The following is a 21,853-nucleotide window of genomic DNA, read 5'->3' on the forward strand; positions in this document are numbered from 1 at the left end:
GTCTGGGTTGTCATAGGGAGTGGTGACCCTTAAAATTGCATGAAGTTGAACTCCTTTAACTATGCAGATGGAGGTGCCCAGCCTTTCACCAGCAGAGGGGTAGGAAGAGGGAGACCTGGGCTGATGGCTGCGGGATTTGGAGTCAGTGGGAAGTGCAGCCATGGTCTTTTACTTTTTTAAAAGCATACACTCCCCAGTTGTAAAGTCAAGAATGTCTGGGTGAAGGAGACAGGGTGTACAGCTGAAGAATTCTTGCCAGGAACACAGTGGCCCGGCCCTCAGAGAGCCCTAGTCTGAGGCAGTGGGTAACATGGCAGGGAGAGGAGGGGGCTGGGCGGCAGCTGTGCTCCCCTTCAGGAATATTCCCTTTAAGTGTATTATTAGCCACATCATTGTTCCCTTCTGAGACAATGCAAAACCCCGTCCCCCACAGAAAATGGAAATAGACTGTCCGTTTCATGACTTGGTCAAACTATCACCCAGACTGAGCTCTGCTCCTCCTCCACTGTGCTCCTAGGACCACCCCCCTTATCTCCACTATCCAGTGCTCTGAAGAAGGATGAAAGGGGCGAGGGTTTGAATGGACACAAGGGGAAAGAGGAGTTGGCCAGCCTAGCCTTGAAGCCCTCTGACTTGGTGATAACCTGCTCTCGGCCTTGAGATTTGCGCCTCTGTAATTCGGAGCCCTGAGTGTCTTTATAGTAATAAAGATTGTGCCGTTGTGCATTTGAACTAAAGTCTAGAGTTGCCAGCAGAAATGTCGAGGAAGAATAAGCCTAGGACTAGTGGCCTTAGCTTTGTGAGATCTTCTTCCTGTCTGGACTTGAGTGACGGACAATCCTAGTTTTAGCATAGAAGCCCTTTCAGGAGCTCTGTCAAGCACAGGGTCAGATGAGGACTTGGAGTTCCTCTGGATGATGATAGATGCCAAGTCACAGATAGATAGAGAGGTCACTTGCGATATTCCCATCCTAAGCCTAGAGAGAGCCAAGGGACCCCATCGGGGAAAGGACCTTTCCAGTGCTCCAGGGTATAGACTTAAGACAGAAATCAGATCTCTGGATTCCTCGTTGAGGTCAGCCATCATCACCTTCGAGTTCTGAGAGTCTAGATCTTTCCCATTCCCTAGTCACATGACCCGGGGTTAAACTCTGCTGCTTTTCTTAGACTTATACATACTCATTACCTCTTGAGTCTGCGGAATCTCTTCTTATGTAGTTTACATGTAACATGTTCCTATGTTAACAATTCCACCTAATGTGCTCCAAAGCCTCTCATTTCCATCCAAATACACTTTTCCTCATACGACGTTTTAGTTTCCGTAAAAAAAGAGGAATATTTGTTTGGAGTTGTGTGTTTTACAACATCTCAGAGATTCCAGATGAAGGTAATAATACGTGCAGAATGCAGTCATGGATTTATACATATTAAAAATGTAGAACATAAGCGGTAGGAATATCAGGCTAACCCTGAGAGTTCGTGTCTTCATTGTTCAAACTCATGCTATATTACCAAAATACCTATTGAAGCCGATTCCACAACAAACCATAACAGGAACTAAGTAATTTCCTTTAATTCACTAAAAAATGAAGGGGTGTATCAGTTTGTTGATATACATGGCAGAACATCATAACTTGTAGTGCCTATGAATTGACGTCAGCCTCCTAAATTTAAAATGCTGACCGAACATGTTTGTGTTTGTGTGAGAGGTAGGTGGAAGGCAGACACAGAAGTTATTTCCACCTGCTTTGTTAATCACAAAAAATAAATAACACTTGGCTCTTAGGGTATTTAAGGTTATAATTCACCCCAGCCCCTTCTCTGTTTGAGAAAGTACTTGTAGTGAGTTCCCATTTTTGCTTCACTTTGTTCACCAGAGTGGCCTATGTTTTTGCGTACCCTTTGAAAACGTCTTTATTTACATGCCTCCAACACTGGTTATTCTTTAGTTTTGATTTACAAAATTAATTGAATCTACTTGCCCTTGAAATTGTGCTTGCTGTTTATTCACCCAGTTTTTGTTTGTGTTCGTGTGGTGTTGCGGTCTTGCTCTGTAGCCCAGGCTGGCCTAGATTTCTCAGTGGTCCATCCTCAGTATCCCAAGTGCTAGTATTTCAGGTGTGTGTGAACTGTCATGCCCGACTATTATCAGGTATTTTCTGAGCTGGTAATGCATACAGATTGAAGGTGCTGGGGACACAGGATTGAAGAGCAAGGCTCTGCCTTCGTGGGCCTTGCTGTCTGGAGATTCAGTAAGTGAACAGGAATGGAGCTGATGTGGCCTTTTACACTTTTTCTTCACCTCCCTCTTCACTGTGAAGGAGCTCTGTTCTAGATGACTAGGCTGCTAGTCTAATTATATCCCTGCCATTACATGGTAGGTAAAGGAGTCACTTGGGGGAGTGTGGGTGCCATTCTGTGTTTTGTGAGGTTGACAACAAAAATATTTCCCTCCTGTCCATGTGTGCCTGCAGGACAACTCCTGAACATGGAACAAGTATTATCATAGTGGCATTCAGTTGTGTTGCTAGGATCGCTGACCTTGGAAAACGTCTGATTTACTCATTTTGACTTGTTAGTTATCCAAGGTGCAGTGACTCAGTTAGTCATTTCCTAGTGGGGGACTGGCAGGAAGGTTTGGCGGTGGGTGACAGAGTAGTGCTCAGTTAAGTCTGGAGAAACAGAATGTCCATCCCTAAACACAGGCAGCTACCCTCTGGCATCCTTGACCAGGGGCCTAGCACAAACCCTACGAGCTGTAACAGTCCAAGTGGTTTGGGTTCTGTGACTTGTCTGGGAGGAGGCTAAGTTGTCTTTGTCCATTTTGATTACTTCCGGTCCAGTAGATGTGGTGGGTAGATAAGGCATTCAGATTGTGGTAGTTTGTTGTTTTTGTTTTGGCATGTACTGTTTTACCTGACCCCAAGAAGCATCAAGAACTCACCTAGTAATTGTGTCTGAGTGTGTTTGAACCCATACCTGTATGATCCCCATACCTTCTTTCTTCTCTTCTCTTCTCTTCTCTTCTCTTCTCTTCTCTTCTCTTCTCTTCTCTTCTTTTCTTTGTTTCATTTTGTTTATGTTTTGTTTTTTCAAGACAGGGTTTCTCTGTGTAGCCCTGGCTGTCCTGGAACTTGCTCTGAAGACCAGGCTGGCCTCAAACTCAGAGAAACCAGTCTGCCTCTGCCTCCCAAGTGTTGGGGTTAAAGCCATGCCACCACCACCTGGCTATCTTTCTTCTTTTTCTGTAATTGAGACTTCTCTTTTTATTATCAATTGATAGTCTTGTATCTCTCCCCTCCCACCTCCCTTTTAGCCATTTAGAATTTCTTGTGAAGTTTTTATTGCCTGTAGGCTTATAAAAACTAGTCTTGGCTGGGTACTTATTTGTAAAGGTTTTTCTATTCCAGTGGTTTTGGGGTTGGGGGGTGGGTGGGGTTTGTGCTTAATGACTTCTAAGGTGTCTAAGCCAGTCTATAATGGAGAGTGTTTGTTGTGTTTAGTCATAAATTTCAGACTTGTTTAGATTCTGCTTATGGGTTACATTTCAGTTGCTTCACTGAGTCTCTGTATCCTGGATGATTTATGTTCACTTAGAGTATGTGTTTTTTAAAACAAGTGGTCTTCATAAAGACTGGGGCCCAGGTATATATATCACATTCATTCAAACATCTGGAGGAGACAGGGTAATTCTGTTTGATGTTAGTTATAGAAATGGCACCATCAAATTCTAACAACTGTTTTATTTGATCTTAACATCATGTTTAAAACATTCCTTTCTTTTCTTTACTTCCCCCTCTCCAGCTGAGTGTCACTCTGCTGACTGGCAGAGCCAGGAGAAGTAGATGTCCACACCCACAGACCCGGCTGCAATGCCCCATCCTGGGCCCTCGCCAGGGCCTGGACCCTCTCCTGGACCAATTCTGGGGCCTAGTCCAGGACCAGGACCATCCCCAGGTTCCGTTCACAGCATGATGGGACCCAGTCCTGGGCCCCCCAGTGTCCCACATCCTATGTCAACAATGGGCTCTGCAGACTTCCCACAGGAAGGCATGCATCAGATGCATAAGGTAAGATTGTGTGAGCTCTCTCCCACTCCATGTGTCTTCTTAGGCATGGCTGGGTAGCATTCCTAATGACTGTTTCTGCTTTCTCCTGTTGTTAACATGAGGATCTAGCTAGAAATCTGTGTTAATTTGCATGTTATTAAAAACATTCTTGTAATCCCAGTACTTGGGAGATTGAGGCCAACCTGGACTATGTAAGGAGAGTCTGTCTTAAAAAGCAAAACAACCCTCCCCAAACTAATGTAAAACACACTGCCTTTGCTGTGTTTTCACTGTTATAGATGGCCCAGTAATAAAGATGTATTAAAAAAAAAATACAAAGGTCTACCATATGATGTGAGCAAATTTGGGGATTAGTGGGTTAAAGGTATTTTGTCTTGGTGAGTAAGTCCATCTCTCATATAACTTAATCATCCATAAATCAATATATTGAAAATTGTTCTTCCCTAAAAATCTTGAAATTTATTTGATAAGGTGAGATCTTTCAGAGTGAAAGGTCAAAGTCTTTTTCTAAAGATATTTCAGGGCCTGGAGAGATGGATTGGTGGTTAAGATTGCTTACTGTTCTTGCAGTACTGACATTGGGCGGCTCACACTCACCTGTAACTGCAACTCCAATGATCTGGCCTCCTTTTCTGGACTCCTCAGGCACCCTCATGTGTGACATGCATGATGCATGCATGCGCAGACACATATACAAATAAGATCTTTAGAAAGTATATTTTCAAAAGACTTTATTAAAATGAAATATTTTCTAGGGAATTCTTCCCTGATTGGTTTCTTGAGATAAGTAGATAGCTCAGATTGGCTCCAGAGTCTCAGTTCAGTCTCCAGGGTATCGAGTGAGCTGCAGTGGGGAATCTTGGGAATTCTCCGTCTCTGTGAAGCAGCTTTATTCTCGTTCAGAAGATCTGCTTGTTCATTTCTAGAATAGTTCCTAGTGATCCTTTCTTTATGAGATATTTGCTGTGAGGATGGTCTTATTAGTACCTTGTGGCATCTCCTTCCAGGAGATGCTGAGGACAGCCTTTTTGAGAAAGAAAGTTCCTCTTTGACTGTTTGCTTTGAAGGTTAGCAAATCAAAGAAAACCAATAAGGGCATAATATATTACCTGAAGGTCTTGCCTCATGAGACAAGTGCAGGCTTTAAACTCATGGGGATGATATCACGTGGAGGGCTGCCCCTTGTACATGCAGTACATACATCTGGGTCCTCTGGAGAAACAGAACCAATGGCGTATGAGAGATTTATCCTGAGGAGTTGACCTCTGGAGAAGTCGCAGTTTGCAGTCAGCAGGCTGGAGACCCAGGGGAGCCAGTAAGAATCCGAATGAATCCTGCAAGCTCTAGTGGAAGGTCAGGAGGGCAACTAGCAGCCTAGGTCAGGAGAAAACGGACCTGCTCCTGACCTTCAGCTTTTGCTGTCTTCAGGCTCCATGTGAATTTGAGATGATGCCTGCTGCACAGGCCAGGGTACTCTGCTTGCTTCAGTTGACATTCAAATGCTAACCTCATCTGGAAACCCCTTGGAGACACACCTAGACATAGTGCTTACCTCGTATCTGGAGACCTGTGGTCTAGTCAATGTTACACACAAAGTTATCCATCACAGGAGACAAGTGCTAGAAGGCACTGGAAACAGAAGCGTCTTTAGGGGAAGGGGTGGGTGGGTCTTCCCTCACTTTATAGGACTTCAGGTTATTTTCAAGGTGTAGGGTGTTAGAACCCCAAAGGGAAGGTCTGCTTTTTAAAAAAAGTGATTTGATGATTTCCAAATCAGAAAAGTAGTATGTGCTTATTGTGAACAGTGGAACAGTACCAAGATAAATGAGCTAATTACCCAAGGAAACAGGTGTATGTGCATTCCACACCTTACTTTTTCCATATTTGGTAAAGGTACAGTATCAGCACTGGTATGCATAGACAGGTGTGGGTTTTTTCTAATCACAGGACCATACTGCCTCTATTTTTATTCTGAAACATCCTTTTTTAAAATTTAATAATACATTTCTGTAGTATCCCCAAGTTTGCATACCCCCTTTTTTCATTGTTTGTGATAGAGTCTCATGTAACTCATGGTAGCCTTGACATCACTATGTAAACCAGAATGGCCTTGAATTCCCATTCTCCTCCCATCTCTGGCCTGCTGGGATTACAAGTCTGTGTCATCACGCCTGGCTACCCTACTTTAAAAAAAAAAAAATTTTGTCTTGTCAAATATCTACAGAACTAAAGCCTCTTGTTTCCCCTAGCATATTATGGGGTAACATCTTGATGTACTGAAGTCATTGAATCATCTCATACTGTGTTAACTTTGGGATATACTCTAGATCTGCCCTGCCCTTGTAGACTGTCTGTGTGTTACAGAACCTTGGGATGACCTGAAGGTAAAGGCCTCACCTTCCAAATGAAGGAAAAAATGTGGAGGACATGTTTAGTTTAACCTTTGTGATCGAAGCATTTAAAAACTAAGTGTGTGGGTGAGGGTTGGTCCTGCCCTGCTTTGCTATGGGGCAGTTTTATGGGTTGTCATCTCTTCTGGCCCATGGTTTTTGTCCCACGACCCGTACTCTCTCTCATATTTTAAACACTCCAGCGTCCTTCTTTTTGTTTTGTGTTTCTCTTGCCTGTGAGCTTGGCAGTTTTCCCTTTTGAGCCTGTTAGATCTTGCCATCTCGCCCTCCCTCCCTTGCAGCCCCTCAGCTAGCTCTCTGCCAGAGGACCTGGGTGAACTCAGGGAGCGCACACCTGCTGGCCAGATGCGTCACTTTCTTCATTTTTTTTTCCAGGCGGCTGGGTTCCTTGTCTTCCTCCTCCATCTCCCTCTGAGCTTCAGCTTTTCGCTTTTCAACATCACTGAAAATAAGTAAACAAGTGGCCTAAATACATCTGCTGCATGGCTTTGATTTCCTCTCTATTATTACTACTTACCAGACTCAGTGACACTCTTTATACCAGATTCTTCCCATTTTTCTTCTGAACATCCTCTTTATGGTAAAAATTTCCCTCTTTTCAAGTGCGTGCTTTTGACTCTGCAGAAATTAACTTTCTTTTCTCCAAAACTGCAAACACTCATACTTTCTTGCTTGAAGTCATTTGGTTTTTATAAACTCTTGGAAATGTTCCTTCCAGGCTGTTTTGAAAATTGCTATTACAGTTTGGGGGAAGAATAGACTTTTCCTTTTCCAAACACATGCTCCATTGCCTGATTCTGGATTGGATTAATGTCAGTTCAATAGCACTGTATTGTCTGTCTCTCCTGCTCTGGGCCTCAGGTCCCATGTCCAGCCCCTGTGCTTGGTACTCATTTCAAGCTTGTGCCTTTGCCCACTTCTGTTTCCTCCCTCTGCAGTGTATCTCCCCCTCCCCTGCTTTCACACCCTCCTTTTCAGTACTCACCCCCCTTTGCTTCTTGGCCCTGTATGTTCTTCTCCTTCCCAACTGCCATGGAACCTTCTGGTTCAACTTTTTAACTTTCCTTGGTTCATTCATCCAGTGAAGAAAATTACCAGAAAAATAGGTCACCTCAGACATTTCATGTAGCCTTCATTTGGACTCCAGGATAAGTTCAATATGTAACAGGTTTCAAGACTATTTACAGAGGTATGAGAGAGTAATATTTGTCTACCCCGTGAACAGTACTTTATTATTTTTTTTAAATTGGCAAGTTAAAAACAGATTGTAACATTGGCCAAAGAATGAAATTCAAGTTTTTAAAGCCCTGTTTTTTGATTTAGAGATGGTTTTGCTGATCCTGTTGGTATAATCTTTCTTACTATTGTTTTGATCTATGAAGTCTATAAATAGAAGATAGGATAGATAGTAAATGGTTGTGTCATATCGTTAAAGACTGGAGATAGCTTCTGATAGTCTTGTTAGAAATACCCTACCTTACAGAGGTGTCTAACAGATGCCCTTTATGTGTTTCAGACCATGGACGTGATCCATGACAAGGGGGTTGTAGACGATGTCCACTGTGGATCCATGAAGGGCACCAGCATGCGCCCACCACACCCGGGAATGGGCCCTCCCCAGAGCCCAATGGATCAGCACAGCCAAGGTTTGTGTCCTCTGCACACTGGATTGTGTCTTCAGACCGTACTATTTGTACTATGTCAGTCTTTCCTGGTAGTAATTTAATTATGGCTTTAACCTATGTGTCTAAAGATGGTTAAATCCAGTTAGCTTTCTTTCTCTGGAGAAATCTGCCACCCTCTTCATCCAACAAAAAATTATTATCCATCTGGGTAATTTTATCAACACAATGCATCTGAGCACACTCTACGGAGCTTCATGTCATTTATTGAGAGTCTTTATTGTGATCTTGTAAGGTAAATGATGTCACTCCCAACTCATAAAGTTTAGAAAAATTCCTTATTTCTCTGAGTATACATAGCTAGTAATTGATAAGGGTAAGAAAAAAAATCTCTATCTCTCTGTCAACACAGCATACATGTAAAAGTAAGACGACCTAAAACCCTGTGTCCCTTGAATTGACACTTACACACTGGGTCAAAGGTGATGTTTTCTGTTAGCGAAACCACCTCCCATTCCTGTTTGGTGACTCAGTGGGTCACTGGACTTCTTGGCTTGTGGTAGCAAGTAACTGAACCTAGTGGCCCAAAATAAATCTATCCTCTCAGAGATCTAAGGGATAAAAGTTCATGACCAAGCTGTCAGGACAGACTACTGTCTCTTAAGGTTTCAGAGACCCTCCCCTGCTCCTGTTGATTGCCAGTGAACCTTGACATTCCTAGACTTACACAGGAAACACTCCAGTCTCCACCTTCGTCACCACAAGGCATTTTCACTGTCTGTCCCTGTATTCAACTCTTCCTCTTTGATATTGTGTCAAGATGGTCCCTAGTCTATTATAACTTCATCTTAATTTGGTGTCATCTGCATTGACCCTATTTCCAGATGAGGTAGCGTTCACAGGTTCAGAGGGTAGGATGTCAATGTGTTTTTCTTTGTGAGGAGCAGCCCTCACAATTCAACCCCCAACCATAGGTGATCAATATGTGACTTTCTCTTCTCCTGCAAGTCCTCCGTGTCATGTCTCCTTCCTTCTCTATGGAAGGGCTATTAAAATACTTCAGAGACGTTAAAGTACACTGTAGCCTGATTTCAGAATCATCACTTGGTCATTTTTACACATGAAGGCCATGAGTTAATCTAGTGCCAGTTGACACTGGTGTATGGGTATTCTGGGACCTGTTTGTGTCATACATACGTCCCTGTAATTAAGTGTTTAAGTTTTCCTCCGTTTATTTACAGTCAGATCCACCATGGAAAGACTTGGCTGTGAAGAGTTAGAGGAACACATTCTTTCTGAAATAGAAGGAAGCGGTCATGGAGGCTGACATCAGGGTGTCTCTCTGTTATTATCTGCAGTCCTGACTGTCCCGGGGTCTGATGTGAATCTTGTTGGCAGGCAAGATGACTCATGAAATCTTGACCTTGTAGAAAATGATGTGAAGGACTGAGGCCTTTTGAAGGACAGGAAGGAGAAGTTAGACTCAGGACTACCTAGCGACACTTCTAGGTTTATCGTTTAAATTCTAAGGGGCCACATGTATGCTCACAGTCATAATGAGACCTCAGTTTCAGGACCTGGAAGGTATGGATGGATTATATGCAGTAGACTCCTAAAGCCAGATGCTTGAGCATTTTTTCTGCTCCTGGCATTGTTCCACATCTGGAAGTGATACCGTGTGAAAGCTCCTGAACAAATGAATGAAGACACCTGAATGTCATCATTGAGAACAGTGTAACATTTATTTCTCCTAAAAATTCTCTGATAGTGTGGCTCCCCTTCTCACCCTAAAAGTATCTCCTTTTCCTCTAGATCTCCAGTGCTTGGCAGGAGAGCCAGTACATGACTATGCATACTCAGTGAACTGCTCCATTAGATAGAGAACCAAATGATACACTCATCAACTAACACTTTTAAATAGATCTCAGTTTTTATATAAATTATACCAGTTATTGGGAGGACATTTAGTCAGTAGAGTCAGAACTAGCATGTAATGAATATAATAGTAAAGTGTGCTATAGCCTGGGGAGTGAAGTATTTCAAGGTGTGTGTGTGTGTGTGTGTGTGTGTACATACATACATATATATATATATATATATATATATATATATATATATATTACATATAAAACTGGTATTTAAAAAGTTTGGGATTATTAATAGAAGAGAGAGAGCTTATTGCTTCTCTCTAAGGCAAGGTGAAACTGAAGATGTAGTAACTCTTGAAGTCTAGTGAAGGAAAACTGCCATTTTTGTGACACTTTTGGATGAGTACATCAAATAAAACTTCCAAAAGAGTGACATCTGCATCCACAGTGTCGTCTTACGCAAATGTATATTCACTCGGAGGCAATTTCTTCCCTCTGTTTTCTCAACTAAGGATAATTACCAAAATATGTTATGCCAATGCATCGTTTAGATTCTGTCTCTCCTCAGGTTTTATGGGATGCTACTCATGGAGAGAAAAAAAATCTCTCTCTGTACTGAGCCACTGTCACATTTTTAATGTCACAGTGACAGAATGATTCTATTAACATCTTCTGTAAATCCTGGGAAATAATTTCTTTCCACCCCCAGTTTCTTTTGATCAAATTTGAGGTAAAATGTCTTCCTGTATTGGTTGATCCTGCAATATGAATTATATTCTGTCAGTTTCTTCTTGTCAAACTTATTAATACTTTCCTGTAACTTCTCAGTGGCCAGTGTTAGTTGGTTGGCTTTGCACTACTGTTACAAAATATTCCAGACAATCCACTTAGAAGGAGAGAAAGTTTATTTTGGCTCAGTTAGAAATGTTTCATACCACCTTGGCTCTGTGAACTTAGGCCTGAGATGGCAAAAATACATTATAAAAAGATCAAGGGGGTAGAGCAGGCCTGCTTACCTTATAGCACCCCAGAAGCAAAGACACAGAGAGACAGGAAGGAATTGGGGTTCTTATATCCCAGTCAGTAGCACACCCCTGATTTACTTCCTTCCAGTAGACACCACCTCTCCAAAGCTCTACCACTCACCAGTTGTACCAAGTCGAGGCCCAGACCTGCGTCCACACACTGTCGGTTGCAGGTTCTTTTGTTTTCTTTTCTCTTCTCTGCAGTTGTCTCATCTTTGTGACATTATCTTGCTCTTGTCTCAACCTCACGGCAAAGCCTTATTCATAGTTTCAAAGAGTGGTTGGCTAAGCTGCATTATACAGTTGAGTTTATATGGGTTTGTGTCAGGCCTTCTGTGACTTGTGGATGAACTCGCCCTTGACAACTTAGACGAGCAAGTCCAGGTGGGCAGCAGAAGACTCATCTTCACACCACCGTGTCATACCTTCCTACTGTGAGATGTCAGCTTCTGTGGTAAAGAAGTTTTCCTTCTTGTAGCCAGTTCAGAGTTGGCAAGAAAGGGGTGTAGTGAACAAATAACCATTTTATACCAGCTTACTTTTAAGGGGTGAATGTCAGCGTCCTTAACAAGGAAAGGTAAAAGTTAAGAATCTTATCGATACCCTATTCATTGTTGGAAGTTTTGCTAATCTAACGGGCTGGCTTTAGGGAGTTTTCCGTGGCTCACTAACATGGACAAGTAACGAGAACCCAGTCCTGGTGATGTGTGCTTCCTTGTGAAGAAGGGATTTGGGTATTGAGACCTAACAGTCTTCCTCTGTGGTAGGAGTGTTCCCCACATGGCATTCCACTTCTTAGCAACCAATAGAAGAACACTAGTTCTTATGGGGGGCGGGGGTATTGTTAAATTTATTCACTCTCCAAATGGCAAAACCACACATAAAAGTAAGTGTATCCTTTGTGTTCTCTGAGATTCAGCGTGGCAGTGGTGAATCTCAGTGGCAGGGTCCCCCACCTGTGGACCTTTGTTTGTGGCTGTGCTGCTCTTTCATTCAGATGGACATGGGTTCCCACACACAGCCCTTACTTGTAACCAGGCCGGTGGTGACCTTTATGATAACTGCCAAATGCACACATGTGTTGAAGGATCAAGCCTTTTCACCTGTGTTTGTCCTGTTCTGCCTGGGGATTCCTTTCACTTTATTAAAATTGGTACTTTGAGCTTAAGGCAGCTACTAGCTCTTTGATTACAATAGCCGGTTGGTTCCTTTCTCCATCTTGAATCCCCTCCCTCAACTCTCAGTCATATGTTGTGGGTATTGTTTAGCTCAGCTATGCAGCCACCTTCTGAAATAACTGCCTTGAAGTTTCTGTGCCGTTTTAACTTTTCTTCCTTAAGAAGAATATTATTTCCTCGATTTGGTATTTAAAAACCCCAATTGGTGGCTTCCTTTTGTATGTGATATCCTAAGCCTGGAGGTTGTTGAGACTTGACTTTTTTAGATTATTTGAATGTATGGATTAGAACCAGAGAGGCTTGGATTCAAACCTGAGCTGTGTAGATTTACTTGTGTGACACTGAGACTCACCCTCTGAGGTAACAGTATTTGTCTTTGAAGTGCTGTGCTGAAGATTAATCTAGCGGTATATGCTCTCCTGTGTGCTTCAGACCTTCTGTCATCTCTGTGGTTACACCTGCCTGATGTCCATTGGCTGGCATCATCATCTTGATTCACCTCTGCCTGGTGACACCTACCTTACCTACAGTGGACTAGTCCTCTGAACACAGATGCCCCCCAGAGCATTAGTGATAACTAGTGATTTAACCAGTGACTGATACTGTAGGGTCTGAAATACCCTGGCTTCTTCACTCCTTCCCTGGAATAATTGTAGGTAGTTTATTTATCTTGTATCCCAAAGCTTCGGCAGTGGATTAATCTTCAAGGCCTGCTTCAACAGCTGGCTTGGTAATGCATTTTTTATTGGCTACCTTCTCTCCCATATATCACCTCTCCATACTCCTCGAAGTGGCCCTGCACCTCCCATATAAATTACCTGCATTCTGTCCCTGGCTCAGCCTGTTTCTGGACAAACTCAGTTTGAGATGCTGTGCACAGTCCTGGCACAGTCACTGCGGCCCTCAGCCCTCAGTAATTGCCTGTTAGTCACAGCTTGCATGATAATCAACCAGATAATATTTGATTTCTTCATAAGACATTGTTGATTCGGCACTGAGAATCAACACTTTAGACCTCTTCGTGTTTTGTTGAGTAGCTTGGAGCCACCTCCCATGTCACATACTGCCCTTCATTGCCATTCCTGCAGGTGTATAGCCACCACGAACAGTTTGCCTTCTAGGGTACAAGTGGCTATTGATCATCTGAAATGTGGCTAGAGAAATGGAGATGGTCTGTAAGCATGAGATGCTGAATGTCAAAGACCTATTATGAAAAAAGAATACAAAATCACTCTTTTTGAAGTGTTAATCTTGTGGGTGTTAAACTGTTATACAATTACCTTTTCCTGTTTCTTTGACCTTTTTTAATGTGCTTACTAGGTAATTTTAAATTACAGATAAGTTATATTATAGATTACACTTCTAAGCCATATTAAGTTGTGAACTTAATCTGTACCTTAAATTTTGATCATTGCACTAGTAAATTATTAGAGTATTCAAGACTACCCCCCTCTCTCTCAGGGTCATATACTACAGCCTGTGACCTTGTGTTTTATTTTAGGTTATATGTCACCACATCCCTCTCCTTTGGGAGCCCCAGAGCACGTCTCCAGCCCTATATCTGGAGGAGGCCCAACTCCACCCCAGATGCCACCGAGCCAGCCAGGGCCACTTATCCCAGGAGATCTGCAGGCCATGAACCAGCCTAACAGAGGTCCCTCACCTTTCAGTCCTGTCCAGCTGCATCAGCTTCGAGCTCAGATTTTAGCTTACAAAATGTTGGCCAGGGGCCAGCCCCTCCCTGAAACGCTGCAGCTCGCAGTCCAGGGAAAAAGGACCTTGCCTGGCATGCAGCAGCAGCAACAACAGCAGCAGCAACAGCAACAGCAGCCTCAGCAGCAACAGCAGCAGCCCCAGCAGCCTCAGCAGCAGGCGCAGGCGCAGCCACAGCAGCAGCAGCCAGCCCTTATTAGCTACAACAGACCATCTGGTAGGTGAATACACAACCAAATGAGTATCACTGCGGTCCAGTATGGATAAGCGGCCTCTGGCACACAGAGGCACATGGAGGAAGACTGGGGCTGATCGAACCCTTTTCTCTACCTCCTTCTGTTCCATGGAGATGGGGCTAAGAGTCTTGGTTCCTGCTATCTAAATGATCCTAGAGCAGTGTTTCTTAATCAGAGACCCTCCTGGAAGCTGGGAACCTAGGGAGAAAGCACAGAAGAAGCACATGCTCCCATGATCTCTCATTCTCTTTTAAGAGGTACAAGATTGCTTGGAAGCCCATCAAATATACTTCAGGTTAGGAACCCCTGTTTCCTCTGCATCCATCTCTAGAACTCCCTGCTCAAATTGGCCCCCAACTGAGTCTTTCAATATTTGTTGATTTATTTATTTCTTACCGTTTTTGTTGGAAAAACATTTGTGCATTTGATGAGACCTGTTGTTAAAAAAAAATATCAAGTAAAGAAGCAGACACATGGGAAATTTTTTAAAGAAGCAAGAATCCAGGTCAGGAATGGGGAGCCCATAAGAGCCCCCCACAGTTGCTGTGGCTGAGCTTCAAAGATGACTTGGGTTTTCTGATGGAGCCACGAGGAGACGGGGTCATGTATCTAATTCTCACCATTCAGAAGGAAGTGGCTTCCCAATTTCTCAGAGGACACAAAGCCGTTTCTGGCATGAGAATATAAAGTAGATCTCCCAGGTGTGATTATGCTTCAAATTACAGTCATTCCTTGTGTCTGAAGCAGATTGCTTCTAGGACCCCAGCGGATACCAAGGTCCATTATACTCAAGTCCTTTATATGAAGTGTGGTGCAGCATTTGCATTTAAGCTATGCATATCCTTTTGCATACTTTATCATCCCCAGATTATTTATGAGAAATATTGACTGTAATGTGAATGCTATCTGAATAGTTGATACACTGTATTGTTTGGGGAATAATGACAAGTCAAGTCTATAGCCACTCAGTACAGATACATTTTTTTCCCCCAAGTGTTTTCTATCTGTGGTTAGTTGAATTCAGAGTTGGGACTCACAGATATGGAATCCCTTTCGAGCCTCATTCTTATTATTGTGAAAGGCCTTGCATGATAGAATCGTCAGTAACAGACCCACATGGCCTGTTTCTGAGACTCTGGGATAAGAATGAGAAGCTATGATTCCACAATAGGTAGCCATGATGGAGTCCCTTGCATGGCTTTCTGGAGACACGACTTTTTCATGTTGATAGAACTCAGAGGTGCAGGGGCTTTAGAGTGCTCCTCTGGGAAGGGTAAAGCCACTTACCCTGCAAGCCTGATGGACCACGAGTTCCATCCCTGGAAACTACTTACAGGTAGAAGGAGAGAAATGACCATGAAGTTGTCCCTTGACCTGCAAATGTGTGCGGTGACATACATGACTCTCTTCCCTAATCGATGAGTAATTGTTTTAAATCTTTAGAAAGAACTAGATAAACAGAACTTATGGCTTAGCTCTGAGAGCTTTGGATTGTGGGGCGTGTGATGCTCCCCAGACACTGGTACCATCTCCCATGAATGGCTGTCAATCATTTGGGCAAACTGACAATCTCATCACTGTGAGAACAAGGGATTTAGGATAATTTTTCTAGGTTTAGGAACTCGAGTAAGAAGAAAGGATTCTGATTGGTAGTTTTGCTTTGTCTTAAATGTTCTAACTTTTGACTTTGTGTTCCTTTTCTGATAGATTTAATTTCAAAAATAGGTACCAGGAAGGTGAATTCTTGTTAGTTGTAGATGTAGCATTAGAAATGAGTCTCTTGGCTGAGAAGGCTCAGTGGGTAAGAGTGCTTGCTGTGCAGGCCAGAGGACCCGAGTTCAAGTCCCTCGAACCTCTGTAAAGATCAAGTGTGGTTGTGTGCACCTGTAATCTGGGTGCTGTAGGGGAAGGATTGGTAGGGAGACAGGAAGATTGCTGGTGCTTGCTGGCTGCCAGCCGAACTCTGTATTCAGATAGAGATCTTGAGGGAATGAGGCAGAGAATGCTAGAGAAAACCACTTATTCCTTCTGACTCCCACATGTGCACGCGCGTGCGCACACACACACACACACACACACACACACACACACACGTACGTACGTGTACATTTCACATATACACACCAGAAAATAAATGATTTTAATGATGTTTTCAGCCAGCTGTGGCATACGCCTCTATGATCCTACCACTTAGGAGGTAAGACGTAGGACGGTCAAAAGGCCACTGTCTTCTTCAGTTGCACAGTGAGTTTGAATCCCAGCTTGGGATGCATGAGGCCCTATCAGAAAACAAAAACCAAAAACACAATCAGCGGAAATTTGTGTCTCATGGTTCTGGAGTCTGGGACTTCCAACGTTAGGGTGTCAGCAGATTTAGCATGTGGTGAGTCCCTGCTTTCTGGGTCATAGGAGGCACCTGTGCTTTACCCTCCCACAGTACACAGGGTGAGGGAACTCTGCGGCCTTTCACATAGTCACTGGTCTCATTTGTGAGAGCTTTGCCTAATTTTGCTTAATTTCCTCTACCTCCTAATATCTTCTATTTGAGGATTTGGATTCCAGCATAGGAATTTGGGGAGATACAAACTTTTAGAACAAAGCAATCTGGTTTTTGTGGTTTTTTTTGTTTTTTTTTTTTTTTAATGTGTGTGTGTATGTATGTGTGTGTGTGTGTGTGTGTGTGTGTGTATTATTTTTAAGATAAGCTCTCTTCCTTTGAAGCCCCGGCTGGCCTTGAACCCTTAGTAGTCTTTCTGTCTCTGTCTACGATCTGGAGTTACAGGCATGTACCAGTGATAGTTCACTTTAGCAGTTGAGTTTTTAAAGAAAAAAAAATTATTTCATACCCAGATTTCTGTGTGACTAGTAGGGAGCCTTTTGATAGATGGAGGATAATATGGGACCAAACAGTATGATGGGAAAGGGTACCCCAAACTCCCTGCAGGGAAATGACAGTTTGAACCCTCAGTAGATTTTTAAATTGTAAAAGTAAAGCTGTAGAGAATTTGACCAAATAGGAAAACTTTCATGTGTACGTAGCTTAGACTCACTGAGAACCTTCTTGCTTCCCCGTGCTCTATAGTGTCCTTGGCACATCCTGTCTCTGTAGCATGGAGGAGGGCAGCTAGGTCCAGACCCTAGCACTTGTGACTTGAGAGCTCTTGTTCTTGACTCTTTCCCCCAAAAGCTGCCTTCTTGACCCACATTCTCAAGAGCAGGGAAAGGATCTGCAACGTACGGGTGCCTCAGCTCTTTACCGCATTAGGAGTGCAGGTCTCAGCTTCCTGTCATGGCTTCATTTCTCTCTTACTCTGGACCCGGTGTTAACAGAATGGGTCAGCTTTGTTTCCCACATCTTAGGGCATGAGTGGTTTGAACAACCAGGTTTAATGCAGGGACCAGCTGCTTACAACAGGAATAGCTGGCAGCTGGGAGAGTGGAGGGAATACAGTGAAGTTCCCGAGAGGTAGCGTTACGGGATGTGAGCATAATCCATGGTGCGTGAAGCCTGTCTTGGGGCAGCACCTGCCATGTCCTAGGCCTCCAAAGGCGTTAGTAACTTCTCAGTGTCCTCACAGAAGATAGGGTGCTGAATTCTTCATCTGAGAAACCTTTCCACCCAAGAGTCTAATCGTGGAGATGAACCAAAGAGTGAGATTTAAAGGGTGAAGTTTCTATTATCTGAGTACATCCAGATCACAACACTTCATGTCTACTGAACCTAACTGTGCATACATTGTCTGGGCCATTTCCACAAGAGGGGAACCCTTCTTAATTAAGCACCTCTTTGTCTGTGCCTGTCTTATCACATCCCTATCAACAAAGGGACTTGATTTTATTACCCACTGCTCATGTCTTTGGTATTTTACAGATGTCATGCTTAGTAGGAAATGGAAATATGTGGGTATATATTGTTTTCTGTTCAAGAGTTCAAGGACGCCATGGGTGAAAGAAGATATCTCTTTCCTAGAGCTGCATATCCCCGATGCTAATAGGAGTGTCCATCTCCAAAACTTGTGTGGAAATCTGATCTAGGACAGACACCCTTAGTGGATGAAGGCATTTGTTTTTATTGGCAGTTACAATAAGCCTAAATAGTGCAAGGATTTTTTTTTTTTAAAGTCAGTATTAAACTTGACTCATGTTTTATACCCTTCTCCCCCTTTAAAAAAAAAAAAAAAAGCACATTTTCTCATAAGCACGCTGCCAATCTTACAGGAAAAAAAGACATTTTAGTCCATGCACTCCTCTGGAGGTTCTTAAATTTCCATCCCATTTCCTAGTGTACTTAATGGGAGAAGGGAATATGTTACCATGCTGGGTTGGTCCTTCCCCCAATTGCCCCAGAGCAGAACTCACAGGAAGTGACATTGTTCCTTAGCACGATGCCCTGTGCACTGAGCATGTGTCGGAGAAGGTTCCCGCTTGGAGGGGTGGGGTGGTTGGCCACTTCTCAAGCGGAGCCCTGTCCTTGCTCTTGTGGGCAGAACTCCAGACCAAGGCACTTTTCTTTTTTCGTTTTCTCTTTACCTTTTAGGGATTAAAGCAGTCTAAAAACAAGAGCTGAAAAAGTTGTGGTTTGGAGAAGGGAGGGAACAATCTTACGTGGTAAAAGAAGAAAGTGTTTCTGCCCCCTCATCTTAAATGCTTGCCCCTCCCCCCCTTGGCATCCGAAACTTTCTGATATGTTCAGTTTAAATATTCTTTACTTCATTTATTTTTCCCCCAACCTGTAGAAATCACTCACATTCCTATTTAATGCAGAGTGGTTGGTGATTTGCATAATTATCCTGTGTGCTGAGTGGCCTCTGAATGCCCAGAAATTCTGTGCAGGTGAGGTGTAGGTATTTTGGTGTGTGTGTTGCCCTATTACTTCAAATCAGGTGTTGTGGGATGGGATGTATCCACTGAAGATCATCCCCCGCACCTCCACCACCAAGCAGTGTTGGGACCACATTCTGGAGAGCCAGGCAGTACAGCCTCCATTTTGGCTCCTTAAGGTAAGGGCTGAAGCAGAAGGCAGTTTTGAATACTGACCGTAAAGCCTAAATTGTTCATACTAGAGAGGGGATGAGATGAGCTAAAAATTCAATTTTTGTTCAGCGTGAAGGTGTGGCGAAAGGCGGTAGGTAGCCAACGGCGGGTTGTCTGGTGGTGTTTGTGGCTGGAGTCCAGTGCCGTCTGTAAATCTCCAGCAGGACGGGCGCAGAACCTACTAGAGGGGGCTCACATCCTGAATGTAAGCGCAGGAAGCTGCATTGAGTTTCCTGGTCTCTGTAAAAGAAAGTATTCAGACAGCCAGTCAGAGGGAGGCGAAAACAGACCCACACAGTAGACGACTTTCTGTTTAGCTAGGAAATACGCTTGCTCCTAAGTGGCCCTGATAGCAGCTGGCAGGATACACATGATGAGTCCACTGACCTAAGGAGCATCTGTGCTGAGTTGTAGGAAACTAGAGAAATGTTTTGAAATTTGGCCCAGAAAAGAATCCTCCACAAGCTGCCAGCTAATATGGTGCCCAAATTCTGGAAGTGCATTCTTATGTCAGGGGATTTCCTGTTGTGTGGCGTTCAGTGGTTAAATTGGACTTTTCTCTCCTTGCCCTGGATCCATAGAGAGGAAAAGTTGAGCATATAGTCAGATTCTCACTGAATCTTTGTGACCACTCTGGGAAAGAGGTTATTATTATTGTCCCATTCTGCAGATGAAGAAGCAGACGCCAGAGCTTGGTGACTTGGTCAGCTCCACAGAGCCAGTGGCTGATAGAGCTAAGACCATATTTTTATTTTGGGTAACTTTATGTTATTTTTTAAGAGTTATTTTTTTCATGTGTATGAATGTTTGGCTTGTATAGGTTAATTATGCACATGCATGGTGCCTAAGGAGGTCGGAAGAGATATCAGGTCCCCTGGAACTAGAGTCACAGAGCGTTGTAAGATGCCATGTGGACGTTGGGATCGAACCTGGGTCCCCTGCAAGAGCAAGTGCTCTCTAGCCCTTCCTCATGGTGTTAAGTTAGACACTGGAATATGTAAGTCCATGGTGGGGTTTCTGTTTCTCAATGTTAAGGATGAATCCACCAGATTACAACGTCCTTATATTTTAGTCATTGGATAAGGTGGACCAGGTGTATAACAGACCTGTCTTGGAGATAGGCAGACTAAAAATGGCCAGCTGACAATACCTTTCTTTGATTAAATACCTTTTCAAAACAGTGACTTAGACTTAAATGTGCCCCTAGGCCATGCAGACTTCTGCATCCCGCTTCTGTTTCCAGGCAGTCATGCTATGGAACGGGGTTGGTGGCAGGGAGGAGGGCTGGAACATGTGTCCACTGTTGCTGTGCTCTGTGGATGCTTCAGTTTATTCAAACTTAGAAATGAGGGAAAAGACGTTGACAGTGGAATTTTAAGTAATTATCATGATACTATTCTACCAATAACAACCCAGTCCTCTTCTCATAAAAAAAAAAAAAATTGTATTTTGAGAGTCTTAAAAGTAGTAAACTCATCATTAGAATGCTTAAACTGTTAACATAGTTAATTCTGCTTGCACAGTGGGTAAGAGCTCTTGCCACCAAGCCTGAATTGATTCTCAGAATCCGCATGGTGGAAGGAGGGAACTGACTCCTGCAAGTTGACCTCTGACCTCCACCTGTGCACTGCTGGATGCCTGTCCCTCCCTTCTATAAATCAGTGAATGTAATTAAAAATTAAAGATAAATGTCAGAAATCTATATCTTCTGTCGTTTGACTAGTCATACATAAAAACAGTGCAAAGGGAAAACATTCCCTAGTTTAGAGACCTCTAAAGAAAGGTATTCTAAAACTTCCCTACCTAACTCACTCCAGTGTTGACAACCCTGGACTTTAATGTTGAGAAATCGGTTTCTTAAATATGGATGAAAAAGCTTCCAAATAAAACATGTAATGAAGAGGTATGCATTTTGTAAAAGATCTTCCATTCAGAAAACAAAAATTAAAGAATTAAGTTGAAAAAAAAAACTGTATATGATGGTACATCCTGGACATAAAAAAAAGAGGCATACATTTCATTTCAGAACTTCTTTTTAATCTACCCCCAAGAAGACCAAGACTACAAGTTAGCTTAAGAAAAAAAATGTATCTAGCTCTATATTGTTTGGGAAATTTTACCTAATTATTGGAAGGGAAAGAAAAACAGCCTGTGCCAGCTGTTGGGATGGAGGTACCTACACACACACACACACACACACACACACATACATACACACACACACACACACATACACACACACACACACATACACACACACACACACACACGTACACACACACGTACACACACACACACATACACACACACACACACACACACACACACACGTACACACACACACACACACACACACACACACACACACACACACACACACACACACGTACACTGACACCTCCCAGAGCACTTTGTACTAATTCTTCACATTCCTCATGTCACAATGTTTGCTTATTGCTTTCTCTTGATTGTCATTGAAGTCCTTTTCCAATGGCATTTGTCAGAAATGGATGAAATGCGTTCCGTTTTCTATAATGTATGCCTTTGTATGGTTAATTATTGTGCCTCTCTGAAGTCTTAGACTGATTTTTGTGCTTAATGGCTTTATTTTTTTTTTCCCTTAGGAAGGATATAGGAAATACTTGGATGAATGCCTGTTTGTGGTTTTAGCATCTGCTGACTGAGATTCTTTGTTT

At 43.0% G+C, this 21,853-nt stretch overlaps 1 protein-coding gene across 6 annotated transcripts in view; it reads left to right on the forward strand.

Annotated features, from left to right (window-relative positions):
• Positions 1–21,853, forward strand: part of Smarca2 (SWI/SNF related, matrix associated, actin dependent regulator of chromatin, subfamily a, member 2) — a 172,162-nt gene that overhangs the window by 10,811 nt on the left and 139,498 nt on the right. For all 6 annotated transcript variants that reach the window (XM_036208296.1, XM_036208325.1, XM_036208318.1 and 3 more), the window contains exons 2-4: positions 3,805–4,070; positions 7,998–8,127; positions 13,676–14,104. In XM_036208296.1, the coding sequence (XP_036064189.1) occupies positions 3,846–4,070; positions 7,998–8,127; positions 13,676–14,104 (784 nt within the window). In that variant the 5' untranslated portion in view covers positions 3,805–3,845. The remainder of the gene's footprint in view (positions 1–3,804; positions 4,071–7,997; positions 8,128–13,675; positions 14,105–21,853) is intronic.

This window comes from Onychomys torridus, chromosome 1, assembly GCF_903995425.1.
Source record: "Onychomys torridus chromosome 1, mOncTor1.1, whole genome shotgun sequence".
Classification (NCBI taxonomy): Eukaryota; Metazoa; Chordata; class Mammalia; order Rodentia; family Cricetidae; genus Onychomys; species Onychomys torridus.